We start from the raw sequence: 20,000 nt of genomic DNA on the forward strand, positions 1-20,000 counted from the left end.
CACACACACGCACGCGCGCGCGCACACACACACACACACACACACACACACTGTAAAGCGATGGGGCTGCTGTTTCCCCAAAAAGGAACATTAGTTTGTCGGGAAATCTCGAACTTCAACCAATGTTTGCAAAGCAACAACATAAACATAAATCTATTTACACCACTCCCACTACTCCCATTACATTCTCAATACTCAGTCATCAACTGCTTTTTCCCTAGCCTTCCTGTTTGGACAGCTTGCTTAAACAACAAAATAAATACATTTGCTGGTCTTTATATCCGCTCCTCATAGAATTGATGGGTCCCAGTATAACATGAGGAACATGAGGAATTTCAGTCAGTCCTTGAAGGAAGCAGGACTATACCTTCACCTGGTGCAGACCTCAGGTGCAATGGAGTGGCAGGGCAACTGGTGGGTTTAGGTATTCTTTCTACCTTTTCCCACTGAAGATTTGTCCTCTCCCAATAAATACTGGGTTTGCTGTTTTTCTCCACATACTTGCTGAGTTGCTCCTCAGCAAGTATGCTTTTATCTCCAGAGACCCTGCTCACATACATTACATTCTGTTTTTACCATAATCCCTAATCCAGATCAGTCCTTGCCTCCTTTTTGTATCTGTGCCTGTATGAACTTCATACTGATACAATCTTTAAGAGAGCATAGTATAACCCTAATAGTTCATATAGATTTAATTTTAATTTTTCCACAATATTTGAATTGAAATACTCTGAACAGACTGAAAGAAAGAAGGGGATGTTGTATTTGAGAGCATCAATCCTCCATTGTCTGAATGAAACTGGTCACGTTCTGTCATAGAAAGATGCTTAGAGTAGGCCCAGAGGCTGAAATACACCCTGGATGAGTTGCCAGTCCATCACTGGACCGTCTATTCTCATGCCAGCATCAGCTACCACAAAAGAAAGACGTGAAGTTGTCAGAGTTCAAAGGTCATGTTGATTTGGCTCATTAAGGCTCCATATGTGTTCTGACTGTTAGACAGAATGCATTATTGAAAGAAAGTTGATTCATCTTTAAATAGTTTTCTGGGTGAGTTATTGTTTTCACTGCAGACCGCCCATGAAATCCAAAGGTCAATCCACACGAATTACCAGGAAGATGAGGGTGCTGTTTGTTTCAGAATAACAGTAAAACTCAGTGAAACTGCATATTTCTGAAGAACCAGTATGTAATTACGGTGCCGTGAAAGGAAAACCATCCGGTTACTCCATAAATTCCTGTGTGTGTGTGTGTGTGTGTGGGCGGGGGGGGAACTGCTTGAATCACATCAGACCAAGTCGGGCAGAGCTTATGCCGCTTTCACTAGTGGGTGTTTTACCTGGAAAGTGGAGCCCATTTCCATGCTGCTGGCTTAGTTGGTTCAAATAAATATAATCTGGGTGGAGATTTAGAGGAAGCAGTGATGAGTATGCGTGTGTGTGAGGACAGAATCACAGGATGGTGTGTGATTATTACTCCTTGCTGCTGCTGCTGCTGCAACCCTGGAGTCCTGAGTGTGTTACTGCCCTGGATCGGGCCACAGCAGCAGAGTCCTTGAGCGTGACCGCCATGCCTACCTCTGTCATTGTTATTGTCAGGCTGGTGCTAGAACAGCCTGTTTGTTACCCAGGAAGTGGGTGAGAAAAGCAGGGACTCTCCACGATGACCGGGCAAGTGTGTGTGTGTGTGTGTGTTTGTGTGTGTGTGTGTGTGTGTGCGTGTGCGTGGGGGGGGGCAAAACAAGAAGAACAGATAAACTGGTATTCTCTAATCTGGTTTCATTTTCACATTTCAAGGACAACCGAGTGCGAGTGTTTCAGAAAGCAAAATCAGATAAGGAAAATCATTTTTCGGGGGGAAGTTGCTTGTTTTTGCACTCACAGCTTTTACATGATAGTTTTGATAGGGAAATTAAAATCTAAATTTAGGAGACTGTGTATCACAATAAAAAGGTACAACTTTCTTATAATATTTAGGCTGTTTTAGGATTGATTTCTATTTTGCTAAAAATATTAGAGATGGACCCAACTTTTAAAAAAACATGGATTAAATCCTCTAAAATGTATTAATTTGTAATTAACCCACAATCAATCTTTAGACAGACAACAATTCATTTGACAAAATGTCAATGTTGATTTTGTCAAATGTCAATGTAGGTTTGAGTACATGTGGCTCAACATCACCCCTCCCTGGGCTGCCACCTTATCGTGGTGGAGGGGTTTGCGTGTCCCAATGATCCCAGGAGCTCCGTTGTCTGGGGCTATATCCCTGGGCCACCCATGGCAAACAGGTCCTAGGTGAGGGATCAGACGAAGCGTAGCCCAGACCCCCTGATGATGAATAACAACATTGGTACCAAGTTTCCCTTGCCCGGATGCGGGTCACCGGGGCCCCCTCCTGGAGCCAGGCCTGGGGGTGGGGCACGTTGGCGAGCGCCTGGTGGCCGTACCTCTGCCCATGGAGTCCGGCCGGGCGCAGCCCGAAGAGGCAACATGGGACCCCCTTCCCGTGGGCTCACCACCTGCAGGAGGGGCCAAGGGGGTCGGGTGCATTGTGTTTTGGGTAGCAGCCAGAGGCAGGGACCTTGGCGGTCTGATTCCCGGCTGCACAAACTGGCTCTAGGGACATGGAATGTCACCTCTCTGGTGGGAAAGGAGCCTGAGCTGGTGCGCGAGGTTGAGAAGTTCCGACTAGATATAGTTGGCCTCACCTCGACGCACGGCAAGGGCTCTGGAACCAGTCTTCTTGAGAGGGGTTGGACTCTCTACCACTCTGGAGTTGCCGATGGTGAGAGGCGACGAGCAGGGGTGGCAATTCTGGTTGCTCCCCAGCTCAGTGCCTGTGTATTGGAGTTTACCCCGGTGGATGAGAGGGTAGCCTCCCTTCGCCTCCGGGTGGGGGGACGGATCCTGACTGTTGTTTGTGCCTATGGTCCAAACAGCAGTTCAGCGTATCCACCCTTTTTGGAGTCCTTAGAGGGAGTGCTGGAGAGTGCCCCTTCTGGGGGCTCCCTCGTCCTCCTGGGTGACTTCAATGCTCACGTTGGCAATGACAGTGTGACCTGGAGAGGTGTGATTGGGAAGAACGGCCCCCCTGATCTGAACCCGAGTGTTGTTTTGTTATTGGACTTCTGTGCTCGTCTCAGATTGTCCATAACGAACACCTTGTTCAGACATAAAGGCGTCCACATGTGCACTTGGCACCAGGACGCCTTAGGCCGCAGATCGATGATCGACTTTGTGGTTGTGTCATCGGATTTGTGGCCGCATGTTCTGGACACTCGGGTGAAGAGAGGGGCGGAGCTGTCAACTGATCACCACCTGGTGGTGAGTTGGCTCCGATGGTGGGGAAGGATGCCGGACAGACCTGGCAGGCCCAAACGTGTTGTGAGGGTCTGCTGGGAACGCCTGGCAGAGTCCCCTGTCAGAAGGAGCTTCAACTCACGCCTCCGGGAGAGCTTTGACCATGTCCCGGGGGAGGCGGGGGACATTGAGTCCGAGTGGACCGTGTTCCGTGCCTCCATTGTTGAGGCAGCTGACCGGTGCTGTGGCCGCAAGGTGGTTGGTGCCTGTCGTGGCGGCAATGCCCGAACCCGCTGGTGGACACCAGCGGTGAGGGATGCCGTCAAGCTGAAGAAGGAGTCGTATCGGGCCTTACTGGCCTGTGGGACTCCTGAGGCAGCAGATAGGTACCGGCGTGCCAAGCGGAGTGCAGCTACGGCGGTTGCCGAGGCAAAGACTCGGGCATGGGAAGAGTTCGGTGAGGCCATGGAGAACGACTTTCGGACGGCCTCGAAAAGGTTCTGGACCATCATCCGGCGTCTGAGGGGGGGGAAGCAGTGCACTGTCAACACTGTGTATAGTGGTGATGGTGTGCTGCTGACCTCAACTCGGGATGTTGTGGATCGGTGGAAGGAATACTTCGAGGACCTCCTCAATCCCACCAACACGCCTTCCAGTGAGGAAGTAGGGCCTGGGGACCTGGAGATGGGCTCTCGTATCTCCGGGGCTGAAGTTGCCAAGGTAGTCAAAAAACTCCTCGGTGGCAAGGCCCCGGGCGTGGATGAGATCCGCCCAGAGTCCCTTAAGGCTCTGGATGTTGTAGGGCTGTCGTGGTTGACTCGACTCTGCAACATCGCGTGGACATCGGGGGCAGTGCCGCTGGATTGGCAGACCGGGGTGGTAGTCCCTCTTTTTAAGAAGGGGGACCGGAGGGTGTGTTCCAACTATAGGGGGATCACACTCCTCAGCCTCCCTGGTAAGGTCTATTCAGGGGTACTGGAGAGGAGGGTCCGCCGGATAGTCGAACCTCGGATTCAGGAGGAGCAATGTGGTTTTCGTCCTGGGCGTGGAACAGTGGACCAGCTCTACACCCTCAGCAGGGTCTTCGAGGGTGCATGGGAGTTTGCCCAACCAGTCCACATGTGTTTTGTGGACTTGGAGAAGGCATTCGACCGTGTCCCTCGGGAGGTCCTGTGGGGGGTCCTCCGAGAGTATGGGGTGTCGGGCCCGCTGATACGGGCTGTCCGGTCCCTGTACGATCGGTGCCAGAGTTTGGTCCGAATTGCTGGCAGTAAGTCGAACTCGTTTCCGGTGAGGGTTGGTCTCCGCCAGGGCTGCCCTTTGTCACCGATTCTGTTTATAATTTTTATGGATAGAATTTCTAGGTGCAGTCATGGTGTTGAGGGGGTCCGGTTTGGTGACCTCAGGATCGGGTCTCTGCTTTTTGCAGATGATGTGGTCCTGTTGGCGTCATCGGCCCGTGACCTCCAACTATCACTGGATCGGTTCGCCGCCGCATGTGAAGCGGCTGGGATGAGAATCAGCACCTCCAAATCCGAGGCCATGGTTCTCGACCGGAAAAAGGTGGAGTGCCTTCTCCGGGTAAAGGAGGAGATCCTGCCCCAAGTGGAGGAGTTTAAGTACCTCGGGGTCTTGTTCACGAGTGAGGGAAGAATGGAGCGGGAGATCGACAGGCGGATCGGTGCGGCGTCCGCAGTAATGCGGGCTCTGCACCGGTCCGTTGTGGTGAAGAGAGAGCTGAGCCGAAAGGCGAAGCTCTCGATTTACCGGTCGATCTTCGTTCCTACCCTCACCTATGGTCATGAGCTTTGGGTAATGACCGAAAGAACAAGATCACGGGTACAAGCGGCTGAAATGAGCTTCCTCCATAGGGTGGCTGGGCTCTCCCTTAGAGATAGGGTGAGAAGCTCTGCCATCCGGGAGGAGCTCGGAGTAGAGTCGCTGCTCCTCCGCGTTGAGAGGAGCCAGATGGGGTGGCTTGGGCATCTAGTCAGGATGCCCCCTGGACGCCTCCCTGGTGAGGTGTTCAGGGCAGGAGACCCCCGGGGAGACCCAGGACACGTTGGAGAGACTATGTCTCTCGACTGGCCTGGGAACGCCTGGGGATCCCCCCGGATGAGCTGGAGGAGGTAGCTGGGGAGAGGGAAGTCTGGGCTTCTCTCCTTAGGCTGCTGCCCCCGCGACCCGACCCCGGATAAGCGGTAGAGAATGGATGGATGGATGGATGGATGGCTCAACATCAACCCCAATATATACGGTAGTTGTTTTTTCTTCTTTCTTAATATTACTGGGTGTAATCATTTTATTTTTTTGGACACAGAATTTAACTAACCATATTTTTTTTTCCACCACAGTTATTTTGTTTCCAGCTGCTGCAGCGAACTTTATCGCAAGTTAAAAAAGTTTCAACCTCTATCTCCAAAGTCGGCCTTGTGCTTTGGCTGCTTGTCCTCAGTCTGAGATTCGATTCGACCGACTTCCGAAGGATTTCCCACGTCAGCCTGCCGCCACACATGTGCAACAGCTGCGTCTACCCTCCAGTCAGTTGCTGACTTCACGTGATGCAATGACTGCGGTTGTTGTGGTGTGGGCATCTCCTCCAACCCTGGAAAGTCCTCACTGACCACTTTATGTTGTGACGACTGTGCAACGACATAGGAAGCATGAGTTTCAGTTCACTTTATCGCCTATCTGATAGTTAGACTGTTTTGAGTATCACAATATTGTAAGATTGAGCGAGACATCTGCACTAAGACACCAGAACAAAGCTCATATAGGTCAGATAGTGTTTCCTTTGATGTGTCAGTAGCATGTCTCCTGTTCCATTCCACTGAATTAGGTTTCTAATAAGACATGGCTCTTCAGTCATCTCTTAATTAGAAACAACTTCATTTATTTTAAAGCTAAAATCTAAACCAATCAAATTGGTCTGACCTCTTCTGCGTTCACATCCTCAAATGGTGGGAGACTTAAGCGCTGGTTTTTGCTTGCATGTGAATGCACCGCACCACAAGACCAGCGATGCTCATTGGAAATGTCAGCTTCAACTTGGTCACAACCACAGGGTTTCCTCAGGCCTGTCACAGTGGACAGATGTCTTTTCTGAAATTCCAGTGTACACCAGCCTCCAACTGTAAACCAGGACCTTGTGCCTCGTGCGTGGGCTGAATCAAGTGCTGAAGTGTTTAAATTCTTTAGGACAGTGAAAGACAGAGGCGGAAGCTGGCCAGCAGCATGACTGTGAGGTTTATAGGTGCCGTGGTCTCAACACTTGTGAAAACAGTGGAAAGGGAAGGTGGGGGATTTTTCTTTCTGAGATGCAGTCTCACTTTCATTAAGGAATAAGTCACACTACATGTGCTTTTCCTCACAAAATCATCCAACATACACTTTAATTTAAACAATTTCCTCCTTTCACCCTACTTTTGCCATCAAATCAAATCAAATCAAATCAATCTTTATTTATAAAGCATCTTATACAATCAAAATTGTTTCAAGGCGCTTTCCAGAATCCCAGGGCCTAACCCCAGACAAGCAACAGTGGCAAGGAAAAACTCCCCTTTAACAGGAGGAAACCTTGAGCAGGACCAGGCTCATGTAGGGGGACCCTCCTGCTGATGGGGGAGGGGGGGGGGGGGGGGGGGGGGTAGAGAGAGAGGAGAAGGGGGAGGAAAGGTAGAGGATAGAATAGGTAGGAGAGGAGAGGAGAGGAGAGGAGAGGAGAGGAGAGGAGAGGAGAGGAGAGGAGAGGAGAGGAGAGGAGAAGGAAGAGGAGAGGAGAGGAGAGGAGAGGAGAGGAGAGGAGAGGAGAGGAGAGGAGAGGAGAGGAGAGGAAACCATGACCCAGTGGGGTGACAGAGGCCTGTCAGGTGATCATGTTTCCGGACCCCAGCAGCCTTGGCCTATAACAGCATAGCTGGCACAGAACAGAGAAACACACACAAAAATACACTATACAACGGGTCAGCGGGGCTGGAGGTCATCATGCAGCTCCGAAAGGCGGCGATACCTGTAAATAAACAGGGGGGGGGGGGGGGGAGAGAAGCAGAAAAACTACACAGGAATCATCATAACTAGTCTGCTTGATGAGGAGGAGGAAAGGAGAGGAAAGGAGAGGAGAGGAAACCATGACCCAGTGGGGTGACAGAGGCCTGTCAGGTGATCATGTTTCCGGACCCCAGCAGCCTTGGCCTATAACAGCATAGCTAGAATGTGACCTAATGATTAGACGACCCCCTAAGTATGATAATTTTTCTATCTATGATAGTAACTGGAACTACAAAATTAACAACAATAAGCTTTTTCAAAGAGGTAGGTTTTACGTCTGATCTTAAAACTCGCAATGGAGTCAGCCTCCCGTACCTGGACAGGGAGCTGGTTCTATAGCAGGGGGGCCTGGTAGCTAAATACTCGGCCCCCCATTCTACTCCTAGAAACTCTGGGAACCACAAGTAGACCAGCATTCTGAGAGCGGAGCGGTCTATTGGGCTGGTAAGGTATCACTAGCTCCTCCAGGTAGGATGGAGCTAGGACTCTGAGGACCTTGTAGGTCAAAAGAAGGGTTTTAAAAAAATTTCTAAATTTAACGGGCAGCCAATGAAGCGACGCCAGTACAGAAGTCATGTGATCTCTTTTGTCAATACCTGTCAGAACTCTGGCTGCAGCATTTTGGATCAACTGGAGTTTTCTTAAAGAGTTGTTTGGACACCCTGATAATAAAGAATTACAATATTCCAGCCTGGAAGTAACAAAAGCATGAATTAACTTTTCAGCATCATGCCGCGTCAGTAGCTTCCTGATCTTTGTGATGTTCCTCAAGTGAAAAAAGGCACTTCTAGAGACTAATTTAATGTGTGAGTTGAAGGAGAGATTTTGATCAAAAGTTACTCCTAGATTCCTCACAGAGAGACTAGATGTTAATGAAATACCATCTAGAGTGATCATGTGATCTAATCTATCCCTGAGAGGTTCAGGACCAAACACCATGACCTCAGTTTTTCCTGAGTTAAGGAGGAGGAAATTTGAAGACATCCAGGACTTTATGTCTTTAAGACAGGTCTGAAGCTTCACTAACTTCTCTGTCTCCTCTGGTTTCATGGATAAATAGAGCTGATTGTCATCAGCATAACAATGAAAATTTATCCCATGCTGCCGAATAATGTTCCCTAAGGGAAGCATGTCCAAGGTGAAGAGGATTGGTCCAAGTACAGAACCTTGAGGAACCCCATGGCTAACCTTACTGTATGAAGAGGGAACCCCATGGACATGAGCAAACTGGTATCTATCAGATAAATATGATCTAAACCAGTCTAGTGCTGTCCCTTTAATCCCAATCACATGTTCCAGTCTCTGTAACAGGATGCTGTGATCGACTGTATCAAAAGCAGCACTGAGGTCCAGCAGAACCAGCATAGAGACCAGTCCATGATCTGAAGCTATGAGAAGATCATTAGTAACTTTAAGAAGTGCCATTTCTGTGCTTTGATGAGCTCTAAAGCCTGACTGAAACATCTCAAACAGGCTGTTCCTCTGCAGGTGCTCACCACAACTAGAGTCACCACAACCTTCTCAAGAACTTTAGAGATAAAAGGAAGGTTGGATATCGGCCTATAATTTGTTAATACGTCAGGACCCAGTGATGTTTTTTTAAGCAACGGCTTGATCACTGCCACCTTGTAGGACCGGGGTACATAACCTGTCACTAAAGAACCATTGATCTGGTCCAGGATAGAACTGCCTATCAATGGTAAAACATCCTTCAACAGGTGTGTTGGGATGGGATCTAAAAGACACGTGGTGGTCTTGGATTTCTGAATTAGCGAAGACGCCTCAGAAAAATATATAGGGGTGAAGGAGTTTAAGGGCTCGTTGGAGAACCTGTATGTTCCCACAGTCAGCACATCTGGTGATGGTCCAGTTGTTGGGATGGCCTGGTTAGCTTTCTCTCTGATAGCTAGAACTTTATCAGTGAAGAAGCTCATGAAGTCTTCACCACTAAGGGAAGAAGGGATACGTGGATCTAAAACACTGTGACTCTTGGTTAATTTGGCCACAGTGCTGAAAAGAAACCTGGGGTTGCTCTTATTTTCCTCAATTAAAGAAGAAAAATAAGCTGTTATAGCCTTACAGAGGGCCTTTTTGTAAACTAATAGACAGTCTTTCCAGGCTACATGATAGCTGTCTATTTTACAAGAATTTTATTATTTATTTTACATCCAATTTCATATGTCACACACTTTGGCTGATTCATTTTCTCTCATTTCTGTGCATTTCTGAAGACGAATGCCGAAGGTAAACATATATTATTTATGAAGCACAGATGCACATGAATCCCTCGCCAGGAGAAAAAAATAGCACAGCACATTAAATAAGGCGCTTTGTCATACTGAAATGAGAACAGCAACTACAAAGATTCTACCGATTGCTTGTCCATAACCGGCACTGTGAAAGAAAAATCATCGATAAAAGTGATGCAAGCGTCTATTAGTCTGCACTTTTTGCCACTAATTCATATCTTAGATGCAAATCCACAAGTACACTCAACAGTAAATTGCACAGCGGCTGAGTGCCATTGATTTGTTCCAAGCTTTGAACATGTTGGGAATTTATATTTAGATAACGATCAGCCTCAAAGTCATCTATTTCTGGAGGGAACTGTGGAGACTGCATCGTTTAATGCGTTCCTAATGCCAATGCAGATCAATGCTGGGTGATGAGGTGCTGTAGCCAGATGTTTTTGATAAACGTGTCAAGTTCAGGATGACCGAAAGGTGAGTGGAAAAAAACACATTCATGACTGTGATTGTTGTGTTATTAAGCAAAATGTTTGTTTTTTTTAAGGAAAAGGCATCATTTCAGCTTAAATATCTGCAGGCGTGCGCACAATGCACCATTATATCAGAATAGGAACATCTCTTCGTGCATTCTTGTCATAGAACCAGGATGTAGTCAGCACAACAACTCACTTCTTCCTATTTGTGACATTTCAAGTAGCGAAGTGTCAGCAGTACAAACACAGCAGCCTCGAACATGGGGTTTTTAAACAAATGTCTAACTTTCTGCTGCACAATTTAGGAGGAACTCCTGCACCATAGTGTAAATATCGAACGCACACAAAGAGGAACACAGGAAGGTCTCTGGATGATTTTTGGTTCAATGTGGAACTGCGATTGAAAGGTGTCTGTCTGGGGTAGAATCTGAGTAATAGCAGTACTCACAGGTCATGTAATGTTGTGCACACATGTCGTCACTCCATAAGTGTAGGCTGCTAATTAAGGGAAAATAAGGTATTGACATTACACGAGAGGGGATTTCAGGTTGATGTGTTTGCTATAGCACAGCCCCGATACATAAACATATGTAGAAAATACCAAAATAGATCTCAAAATGATGTTGTGTGCTTTTGTGGTGGCTGGTTCGATTCATGGGAATCCCCATCCACCCCCCCCACCCCCCCACCCACACACACACACACACACACATCACCATTGATCCCTACTTTGTACTCACTTCAACTCAGCCCAAGAATGTGCGGCCGGCAGAAAGAGGGATTGTGGGTGACACAAGCGACTCGTAGAGGGGCTACTCAGAGAGAACACTGAGCAGGTGTTAAAGGGGAAAATGGATAAGGGCACAGGCGCTCATAGAGAGAGCATGTGTGTGTGTTTGTGGGAGAGAGAGAGTGTGTGTGTTTGTGAGAGAGAGAGAAAGTGTGTGTGTGTGTGTGTGTGTGTGTGTGTGTGTGTGTGAGAGAGAGAGAGAGAGAGAGAGAGTGAGCGGTGAGTGATGAGATCAGACCAGCGTGATGGAAAGTCCAGCGACTGCTAACGCAAACACACCAGTGGGAGAGTAACACAAGAGGGGGCAGAAAGAGGGGGTTAAGAGCTTAAAAAATGAGGGGGGGGGGGTGATAAAGGAGTGTTTTGTGTCATCTGTAGAGTCACTGATGCTGATGTTGAGCAGCAATGATAGGGCTGTGGAAGTGTTTATACTGGAGCCCATTATCAGGTTTATCACCGGACAGGGAGGAGAGACTAGACCTGGAGGAAGAGGGCTCCTCGAGTCGGGAGGAAGACGTGTGGTGTGTTTGCAGAGCTGGAGTGACTCCAGGCTTCTACTGTGTCACATGCTGTGGGTGAGGACCGCTGACACGCTCACCGCTACAATTACACAGAAAAACATATCTACTGTATCAACCAGACCTGTGGCTGTTGACAATGTATAGTTTTTTGTTTTTCTCAGATTCAAAATGTTAGTTTGTTTACAAAGCCTTTGGCTCTGGTTCAGTGCAGCAGCGCAGCAGCTGGGGTGGCGGCGAAGGTTACGCCATGTCTATGGAATCTGCATTTGCAACTCTCCCTCCTTTCTCGGCAGCACTCTGTGAACATAGATTTGATTGACCCACCGGCACTTCCAACAGTTTGGGTCCTCCAACACACACACGCGCACACACACACACGCACACACGCACACACACACACACGCACACACACACACACACACACACACACGCAGAAGCAGCAAAAACATCGGTGACAGAGCTTCGGAGCATGAGCTTTTTGTATTGCTTTCCTCTCTCCTCCTCCTCTTCCTCCTCCTTTTCCTCCTCCTCCTTCCCTGACGTTCTCTCTCTCTCTATCGCTCGCTCTCTCTCTCTCTCTGGTTGAGCGCCGTTGCCATAGTACCGCCTGCCTGAGTCAGTGCAGCTCTTAAATCGACTGCGCTCGGGATGTTCAGCAAGCATGTTGCTGCGCATCAGATGAATACAACCCTGACGCACTCCGCCAACTCCGCTTTGTCTCAGCGGGAGCTACGTGACGGGGGATCCTCGTTGGAAGCGCTCCTGCGCACTGATGGGAATAGATGGCAGAACTTGTGCCGCATCCGCCGCATTCAGCCAATTGCTTCATCTCTTTTCGTTGCCCACGGGGGAGCGCCCTTGTAAGCTGATTTAAACCGGGGGATGTGAATACCTCTCCGGGATTAGAAGGTTATTGGGTGAACGACAATGCCCCGCGGCGAGGACCGGCATTCCCGGCTACTGTTATCGCGGTGGCGGACGCGCGGTGCCCGGTCTCCCCCGGTTCATCCCCAGTAGCTGTACTGCGACCTCCCGCGCCTCCTCGTTGCCCTCTCGGCGTGGATCGGTTAATATGACTACCTGGCTCCGCAGCGTCCCTCTGTGTGTCCTGCTGTACTCCGCGCTGTCTCTTTGCGCACAAGACCACGGTGCGGGTGAGTTGAGGCTCATTAGAGCCAATTACTGCAGATCCCGGCAATTACCATGCATCTTGTATCTTGTGGAGAGATCACTGCGCATCGTCACCTCCCGTCCCACCCATCTGTGCTCTCTGCACGGGGTCCACACTGCTTTCTCTTTCTCTTAATGAATGGAAGTTTCGTTTCTACCATAAGCCCTTTGAAAATGTTTAATTTCCTCTCCCTTTACCCATCTCAGAAATGATTTATCTAAAGTCCAAACTCTTCTGGGATGAATTGAAAAGTGAAACGATTCATCCATGGAGGAGATCGCCAGGGGCCAGGAGTACTAATTGGGTCAGAGTAGTTTTTAGTGGACTGTTCAGCAACCTGCAGCTTTTCTCTGCCCTACATTCCAACCATGTAGCTCATGGAAATGGTTCTGGGAAAATTGGATTCAAGGAGACAAAAGGCCTCGATGAATCATCTATCCATGCTTACACTACACTTACCCCATGTTGTTTGCATTTTGTCAGCCTTTAAATATCCTTAATGTGCATAATATCTCGCCCTGAGCATCAGTCTAATGCTTTTACACAATTAGCATTCAACCACTGATTCAAATGTGGGAGAAATAATCCAGCTCATCAAATAATCCAGCTCATCACTTTACCTTAAGCACCTGTTCCCACACTCCCAGTCATTTCTCCATTACTTGGTGCTTAATTGCCTGAGATGACTGAGAAGTGGTACCTCCATCATCAAAAGTGTGGATATGCTCTCTAAACCACCACAAGGGCTAGGCTGAATGACTAATGAGCCTTGACACGTACACATTCCTGCACTCTTTCATATGCTAATAAGGTGCTTCATCCCATTGCACTTTTATCCTTGGGTGAATGTCACGTTTTCAAACATTTTACTACTGTGTTACTCTCTTTCTGCAGGTGGCGCCATGTGTTTGTCTGCTAGTATCACTTCTTGTGCAGAGTGCCTCAGCCATGGACCACAGTGCGCCTGGTGCTTCAAAGAGGTGGGAAACATGTAGCAAAGAGTTTGTTTGAGGCTCCATTTCAAGAGAAAAGAAGGGGAAAAACAGCCGTGACAGACCTTAAAGTTTTCTCAGATGACACACACCAAAGCTTTGATGCCACCCACACACGTGAATATAATGTGCATGTTTGAGCTCAGTGGAGTGCCCTCTGACCTAAGAGTGTGCCTGTTTTGGTGCGTGCTTCATGTGGCATCTGAGACAGAGCAACTGCGTGTCCATGTGTTTAGTCTAGGTGCCGACCTGTATTGCTGTTTTTCTCTGAGAGAGTGCATCTGCCTGCATGTTTGTGTGTCTCTCAGTCAGTCTCGTAAAGAGCCCCTCCTAAACCAGCCTCAAGGCCCAGCGCCGCCCCCGTTGACAGACTACACTGTCGACATGTGCATGTTTACAGATCTCAGGTGTTTTCCCCCTCCGTGCACTTTAACCTTTATGACGTCTTTTGAGTGAGAGGAGGCTTTACCTCCCACAAGCACAGCTGTGCATCCACGACCACCGAAAACGAAGCAGATTAAGATCTTGTAAAGGTCGATCGGAGCATTTTGTGACATGTTCCTCTCTGTATATCAAATCGAAAATGCAGCCAGAAAAAACTTTCCGTATCAAACTTTCCAGCTCACGTTCTTAGCCTCCTGTTAAGCAAGAGTTAACTTTGTTGATTTCAGCTATAAAACCAACAGATATTCTAGTTATGTAAACCGCTCAGTCAGTATGAGCTGGTTGACTTTCGAGAAAACAAGGCTATAATTGTATGAGCAGTCGGCAGGGCTGTGTTTTTCACATGCTAGTCATTCTACTTTTCGTTTCTTAAAATCTGAGGTATCAAAGGTCACTGATTCACTCCAAAACTGTACAGTGTGATGCTATTACCCTCTATGGGTGGCATCTGGCTATTAGACAAGAGTGCTGAGTGCTTCTATTCATTTTTGTAAATGGCATTTTAAGCTGTAATATAGGAATAAAAGAAAATCAACTGGCCCATCGTATCTTTTCTATCAGCGAGCATCTTGGTTCTGTAGCTGTTGGGGTTGACTGGCAGCTTCATCTCCTGTCAGAGGAATGACATTTCATTTTATTCATTGCATCTTTCCCCCTTTCAGGACTTCCTGAATGGGGCCGACTTGGGCTGGCGCTGCGACCTGCCAGAAAATCTGCTCAATAGAGGCTGCGAAGCTGAGTCCATGGAGCGTTGGGAGACCAAGGTGGTGGTCAACACCACCATCAGCAGCACGCAAGTGTCCCCAGGAGACATCAGCATCACACTAACACCAGGTAGACAGACGCAGGTCCAGTGTGAAATGGGTGAACGGTGTTAGCGGGTGATATTTGTGCTCAAGGCCATTGTTTGGTTGGTGGTGTGTGTTTATCAAGGCTCGGAGGCCAGCGTCGTTGTGGCAGTGAAGCAGCTGCAGCGTTACCCCGTGGATCTCTACTACCTTGTTGATGTATCAGCATCGATGCAGGAGAATCTGAATCATGTAAGTGTAGCTGACTAAAGTTGTGGGGATTGTCTACTTGAAATAACCACATTTACTTTTACATTTGCTTTATTTGTTCTGCTCTCTGCAGTTGAAGACGGTTGGTGTTGCTCTGACGCTTCGCATGACCGAGCACTCCTCTGACCTTTGGCTGGGTTTTGGCTCATTTGTTGACAAACCTGTCTCTCCTTACATTGACGTTCATCCCTCAAAGATCAACAACCCCTGCAGGTAAAAACTCCTTGAAAGGATTAAAGAAGTAGGAATGTAGGAATTTGAGAGTTTGGGACTCTGATGGGCATCCAAAGGATACGTTACATTAAACACACATGTTCCTAAAAGTCTTGCAGTGTTACTACTGGTTCTCTCTCATACCAGTGACTATGAGATCCGCTGTCGCCCGGCCCACGGCTTCCATCACGTCCTGAGCATGACAGGAAATATGAGCGAGTTCACACGTGTGATCAAACGTCAGCACATCTCTGGCAACATGGACACACCTGAGGGAGGTCTGGATGCCATGCTACAAGCTGCCGTCTGCCAGGTTTGTAGCGCACGCGCAAATCTTTTGGCGCCAGGCTCCCATGCACTGCATGCGTTGGTGTGAAAAAACCCAATGACTCCTTTCAGGTTAATAGAACTATCTTGTACATGTTGAAAAACTAAGTAATAAATGCACGCCAGTGAAAGAGGTCTTTATTCTGAGAGAATGGTGGCAGTCTGACTCGGCGCTGGATATATTACCCCTGGAATCCCACTAACTAATGACACCACCTCTAGGGTATGGCAGACACACACACACAGAGTTGCTTATGCTGCCGCTGCAGGAGGGCTCTGAATCATGGTATGCAGGGGGGCCCTGAGTCTGAAGGGAAACACTGCTGTGGTCATGATTCCTGAAATAGACTCTCCATTATGTCAGTCCTTCGTACACGTTCGCCGGTTTCCTAAAATAGACAGCGTTTTCTCTCATACTCAGTGACAAGTTGCAGACTTGAACAAGGCCCCTGGGAATCTACCTCATTCAGATGAGTAAAACATTAGAATTTGCAGCTGTAATATAAACAGCGCACATATTTGCCCCTTTAGTCATGTATATGCTGCTGACCAAACATGGAGGAACAGGCATCAGGACGTGGAGCAATGACCATTCAACATTTTCCAGTGTCCTGATAGTTGTTGTTTTTTAAATTCCTGATTTAGGAAGCAGTGGGTTGGCGATCAGAAGCCAAGCGTCTACTGCTCCTGATGACTGATCAGCCGTCTCACCTGGCCCTGGACAGCCGGCTGGCAGGGATCGTCGTGCCACACGACGGCCTGTGTCACCTGGAAAACAATGTCTACACAGGAAGCACTAGGATGGTGAGGAGAAGAGGAAAATCACTGTAAAGTCAGACTCGAAAGAGCTGAATCTTTAAGTGAGCATACATCTGTGTCGATTACTGCATGGGTGCTGGTGAAACAGGCAGCAGGAAACTGTGGACTCTAATTGCTGGTTAACATACTCAATTCTCGTGCCACATGAGCAGACACTTGGCGGCAGTGATGAGAACAGCCCATGAACATGTGGGTGGTCATCTGTCTCTCAGGCACAAAAAAGGAGAGAGGAAAAATGTGAGAGAGAGAGAGTGAGCGAGAGAGAGAGAGTCGTATGTGGTGAAAAATACAGCTGTTGTGCAGCAGCGAGTTGTGAAATACGTGCAGCTTCAGCCTCTAAAAAGTCACAGCTGGAAGGTTACAGTACGACCTCCAGCACAACCCCATCCCCCAACCCTAATCAATAGGGCCCTGGAAGGTCTCCAAATAATTAGCTTTTACCTAAAAACCTGTTCATTATAAGTATATTTTAAGGTTATGTATTGGTCATTAACTTTACAGGTTTTGACAGAATCTAATGAAAAGAATAGTACAGCATTGAACCCTGCATCTGATTTGACCAAATAAACCTGAAATAAAGGGTTATTTACAGCATCAAATACCAGTTTAGTAGATCCCATGATGTTCCCATGGATGGATGAGCTGAAATGAAACAATTAAGTAAAACCGTACATTTGTAGAGATTGATTCCATCTACAAGATCCACAGAGTCACTATAAAAGTTGTCTCCTTTGCAGGATCACCCCAGCGTGGGTCAGTTGTCTGATAAGCTCCTTGAAAACCATATCTACTCTGTCTTTGCTGTGGAGAAGCAGCAGTACCAGTGGTATGAGGTAATGTCTCCAACACATGTGCACACTTCTGTATATAGATCTGCTCACATGTGTGGGTGGGAAAACAAATATTTCCGTCCTAGTTGTAGCTCTGAGGATAGGGACCAAACACCTGCCCTGCACTCACTTTACTACTCACTTGGCACGCTTGTGGCTCTGGAATTTGACAGAAATTTATTGTGGAGCCACTTTAGAACCACCAGATTGTTTCTTCTGTTGCCTTTTTTAGGAGTTGGTCCGCCTGTTACCCGCCGCCTACCTGGGAAAGTTGGGCCTCTTCCAGGCCCCAAATCTCATTGAGCTGGTGGTGGAGGCATACAAGGTACAGACAGTTAAACTTTATCTCCATCTGTGCTCCCACTGAGCTCCTTTGGTTAATTATTTATGTTTGACTTGTGTTTGTGTGCACTTATTAAGAAGTCCCCGTGACACGGCTGGAGGTTTAAACGCTGTTATTTATTCTGGAAAGTTCTCTGCGCACAACTGCAATGCAAAAGTTGAGAAAGCAGATTATCCGGGGTGCTTTTCGCTCCCAGAAGGCCCGGCGGAACAGGAAAGCACAGATGAGAACAAGAGGTTATAGTTGGCAGAGGTCTGGGCTATAATCTTGCCTCAGGCACAACGCTCCATTGTTTGCTCCGAGAATCTGCCGAATCCACAGAGCCGGGTACACAGCTACGCATACGCACAGGCACACAAACACAGGCATACACAAGCAGCCGAGCTTGAACAAAAACAGGCTTTGAAAGAGCTATCAGATCTCACCAGGATGAAGCAAAAGGTCCCCTAATTAAGGATGAATAAAAAGATGCTATTTTTGGCCCCATTATGTTCCCATAAACCCATCTGTGTTGGAGAACAAAAGAAGGGATGACAGTGACAGCTTTCTGGCGTCATGTGACACCTTAGATTAATCACACTTTCATTATAGCCGTATTACTTTACGGTCGCACAGATTATACCCATTGAAATTTTAATCCCAGGTCCTCTTTTAACCCCATAATTTGCATTTTCTTGTGTTTCTTTTTTTCAACTCCTTCCTCCCTCCTTGCATCCAGAGGTTGTTATCTGAAGTGGAAGTTTCCATCTCTGTAGAAGATAAAGCTGTTGACAGGTACTCAGTGTCTGTATCTCCCATCTGTCCTGAGGGATCCACTCTAAAGGGCCAGAGCTGCTCAGGGGTGCAGCCCAACCAGACGGTAAACACCTCACCACCACAGGACTAACAACAGGAAAAGAATGTGTTCAATATTACAAAATATGACCCTTGTAAGCCTCAGTGTTTAATGGCTGTGTTGGATTTCTTGGACACAACACGCACACACACACACACAGACACATTATCAGGCATCTCTGAGAGCTCATGATTTTCAAAGAATTCCAGTTTGCAGCTTGCAGGCTGCATCTTACGGAGAAACAGTTCCATGTGATTCCGTGACCATTTTCTACTCAAGTCCTAAATTTAGAATCGGGCCACATCCTCTGCTGACATACCTGCTCCAAAACAGGCCACACCAGATTTCTCTGGTCAAAAACAGACAAAATCTCTTTTTCCTCAGTTCTTAAACTGCAGATGAGCCTCCTCTGTCCTCCAGTGTTTAAGCTTCTTTACATACTAATGCTTAATTGCATCTCTATAGTTTTGGTTTTTTTTTAATCCACAACAGTATTTCATCCTGTTACACAATAATCCAGATGGGATTTTGGAGAGTAGACACGCTTACCAAAATACAGATTAAAACGTGTGCACATACATGCAGCAAATGTTTAATTGGCTTTTATATTTAATGCAATGATTTTAACACATATCATAGCTAATGTAAGCTATTATTATACAAACAAATGAAAAAGGATTTGGTGTCCAGTCTGAGATGTGTATGCAACAGGAACTAGAACTGCAACAGCTCCTATTCAGCAGAAGTATGCTAAACATACATGCTACTGTATGTATACTGATCCATATAGCCACATTGTTATATTTTCAAAATCCTATCGTAATATAAGATATTGTATGCTTGGCTAATTAGCAAATCATAAAATAAGGGTGATGGAAATTTTTATTATTCTGTTGTATGCGATGACAAAGCAAGAGAATAAAAATGAATCATTTTTGCTCTCTCAGCACAACTGACAAGGACTTGTTTTCCATCTCAGACCTACTTTAAGATCACCTTTGGCCTGCGATCCTGTCCTGACGATGGCGGGGACGAAGACGTAACAGTCTTAATTCACCCGGTGGGTTACAATGAATCCACGGTGGTCAGGATCCACTCTAAATGTGTCTGCAGCTGTGGAGTTACAAAGCGTTGCAGCAACGACGGCCAATCGCCATGCAGCGGGATGCAAGATGAGGACAGGGGGCCAAATCATGAACTTATGGACTCAAACAAAGGTTCAAACAGGAACTGCAGACCAGATGTTGCTGATGTAGACTGCAGCGGTCGGGGAGTGTGTGAGTGTGGGAGGTGTGTGTGTGATAGGAGCAAACTTGGGGCAGTGTATGGGAAATACTGTGAGATAGATGACTTCTCCTGCCCCTACCATGAGGGCCTGTCGTGTGGAGGTGAGGGTGCGCACAATAATCCAGTGTTTACTGAAATAAGTTCTTTAACACATCCTCATCTGTTGCTTGTCTGTTCTTCTCAGGACGAGGTGCGTGTGTGTCCAGCGAATGTGTGTGCACCGATGGCTGGACAGGTGAGAGCTGCAGTTGCCCCATCTCCACGGCAACCTGTCAATCAGCCAGCGGCTCGCTGTGTAG

At 47.4% G+C, this 20,000-nt stretch overlaps 1 protein-coding gene across 5 annotated transcripts in view; it reads left to right on the plus strand.

The window, feature by feature from the left end:
* Window positions 1–11,633: 11,633 nt before the first annotated feature.
* The window catches only part of itgb8 (integrin, beta 8), an 18,437-nt gene continuing 10,070 nt past the window's right edge, over window positions 11,634–20,000 (plus strand). For 3 of the 5 annotated variants that reach the window (XR_003890314.1, XM_029845378.1, XM_011608861.2), the window contains exons 1-12: window positions 11,751–12,536; window positions 13,448–13,533; window positions 14,652–14,823; window positions 14,923–15,029; window positions 15,121–15,260; window positions 15,408–15,573; window positions 16,233–16,391; window positions 17,144–17,239; window positions 17,469–17,561; window positions 18,298–18,438; window positions 19,394–19,802; window positions 19,886–20,000. The exon at window positions 19,886–20,000 is cut by the window's right edge and continues 108 nt beyond it. Coding sequence is in view for 4 of the 5 variants with exons in the window: in XM_029845378.1 (XP_029701238.1) it covers window positions 12,455–12,536; window positions 13,448–13,533; window positions 14,652–14,823; window positions 14,923–15,029; window positions 15,121–15,260; window positions 15,408–15,573; window positions 16,233–16,391; window positions 17,144–17,239; window positions 17,469–17,561; window positions 18,298–18,438; window positions 19,394–19,802; window positions 19,886–20,000 (1,766 nt within the window). In the remaining variant the exon portion in view is untranslated. Of the gene's footprint in view, window positions 12,537–13,447; window positions 13,534–14,651; window positions 14,824–14,922; window positions 15,030–15,120; window positions 15,261–15,407; window positions 15,574–16,232; window positions 16,392–17,143; window positions 17,240–17,468; window positions 17,562–18,297; window positions 18,439–19,393; window positions 19,803–19,885 lie in introns of all 5 variants that reach the window. The other 2 variants (XM_029845377.1, XM_011608862.2) reach the window with 2 other exon arrangements.

The sequence above is a fragment of the Takifugu rubripes genome, chromosome 12, assembly GCF_901000725.2.
Source record: "Takifugu rubripes chromosome 12, fTakRub1.2, whole genome shotgun sequence".
NCBI lineage: Eukaryota > Metazoa > Chordata > Actinopteri > Tetraodontiformes > Tetraodontidae > Takifugu > Takifugu rubripes.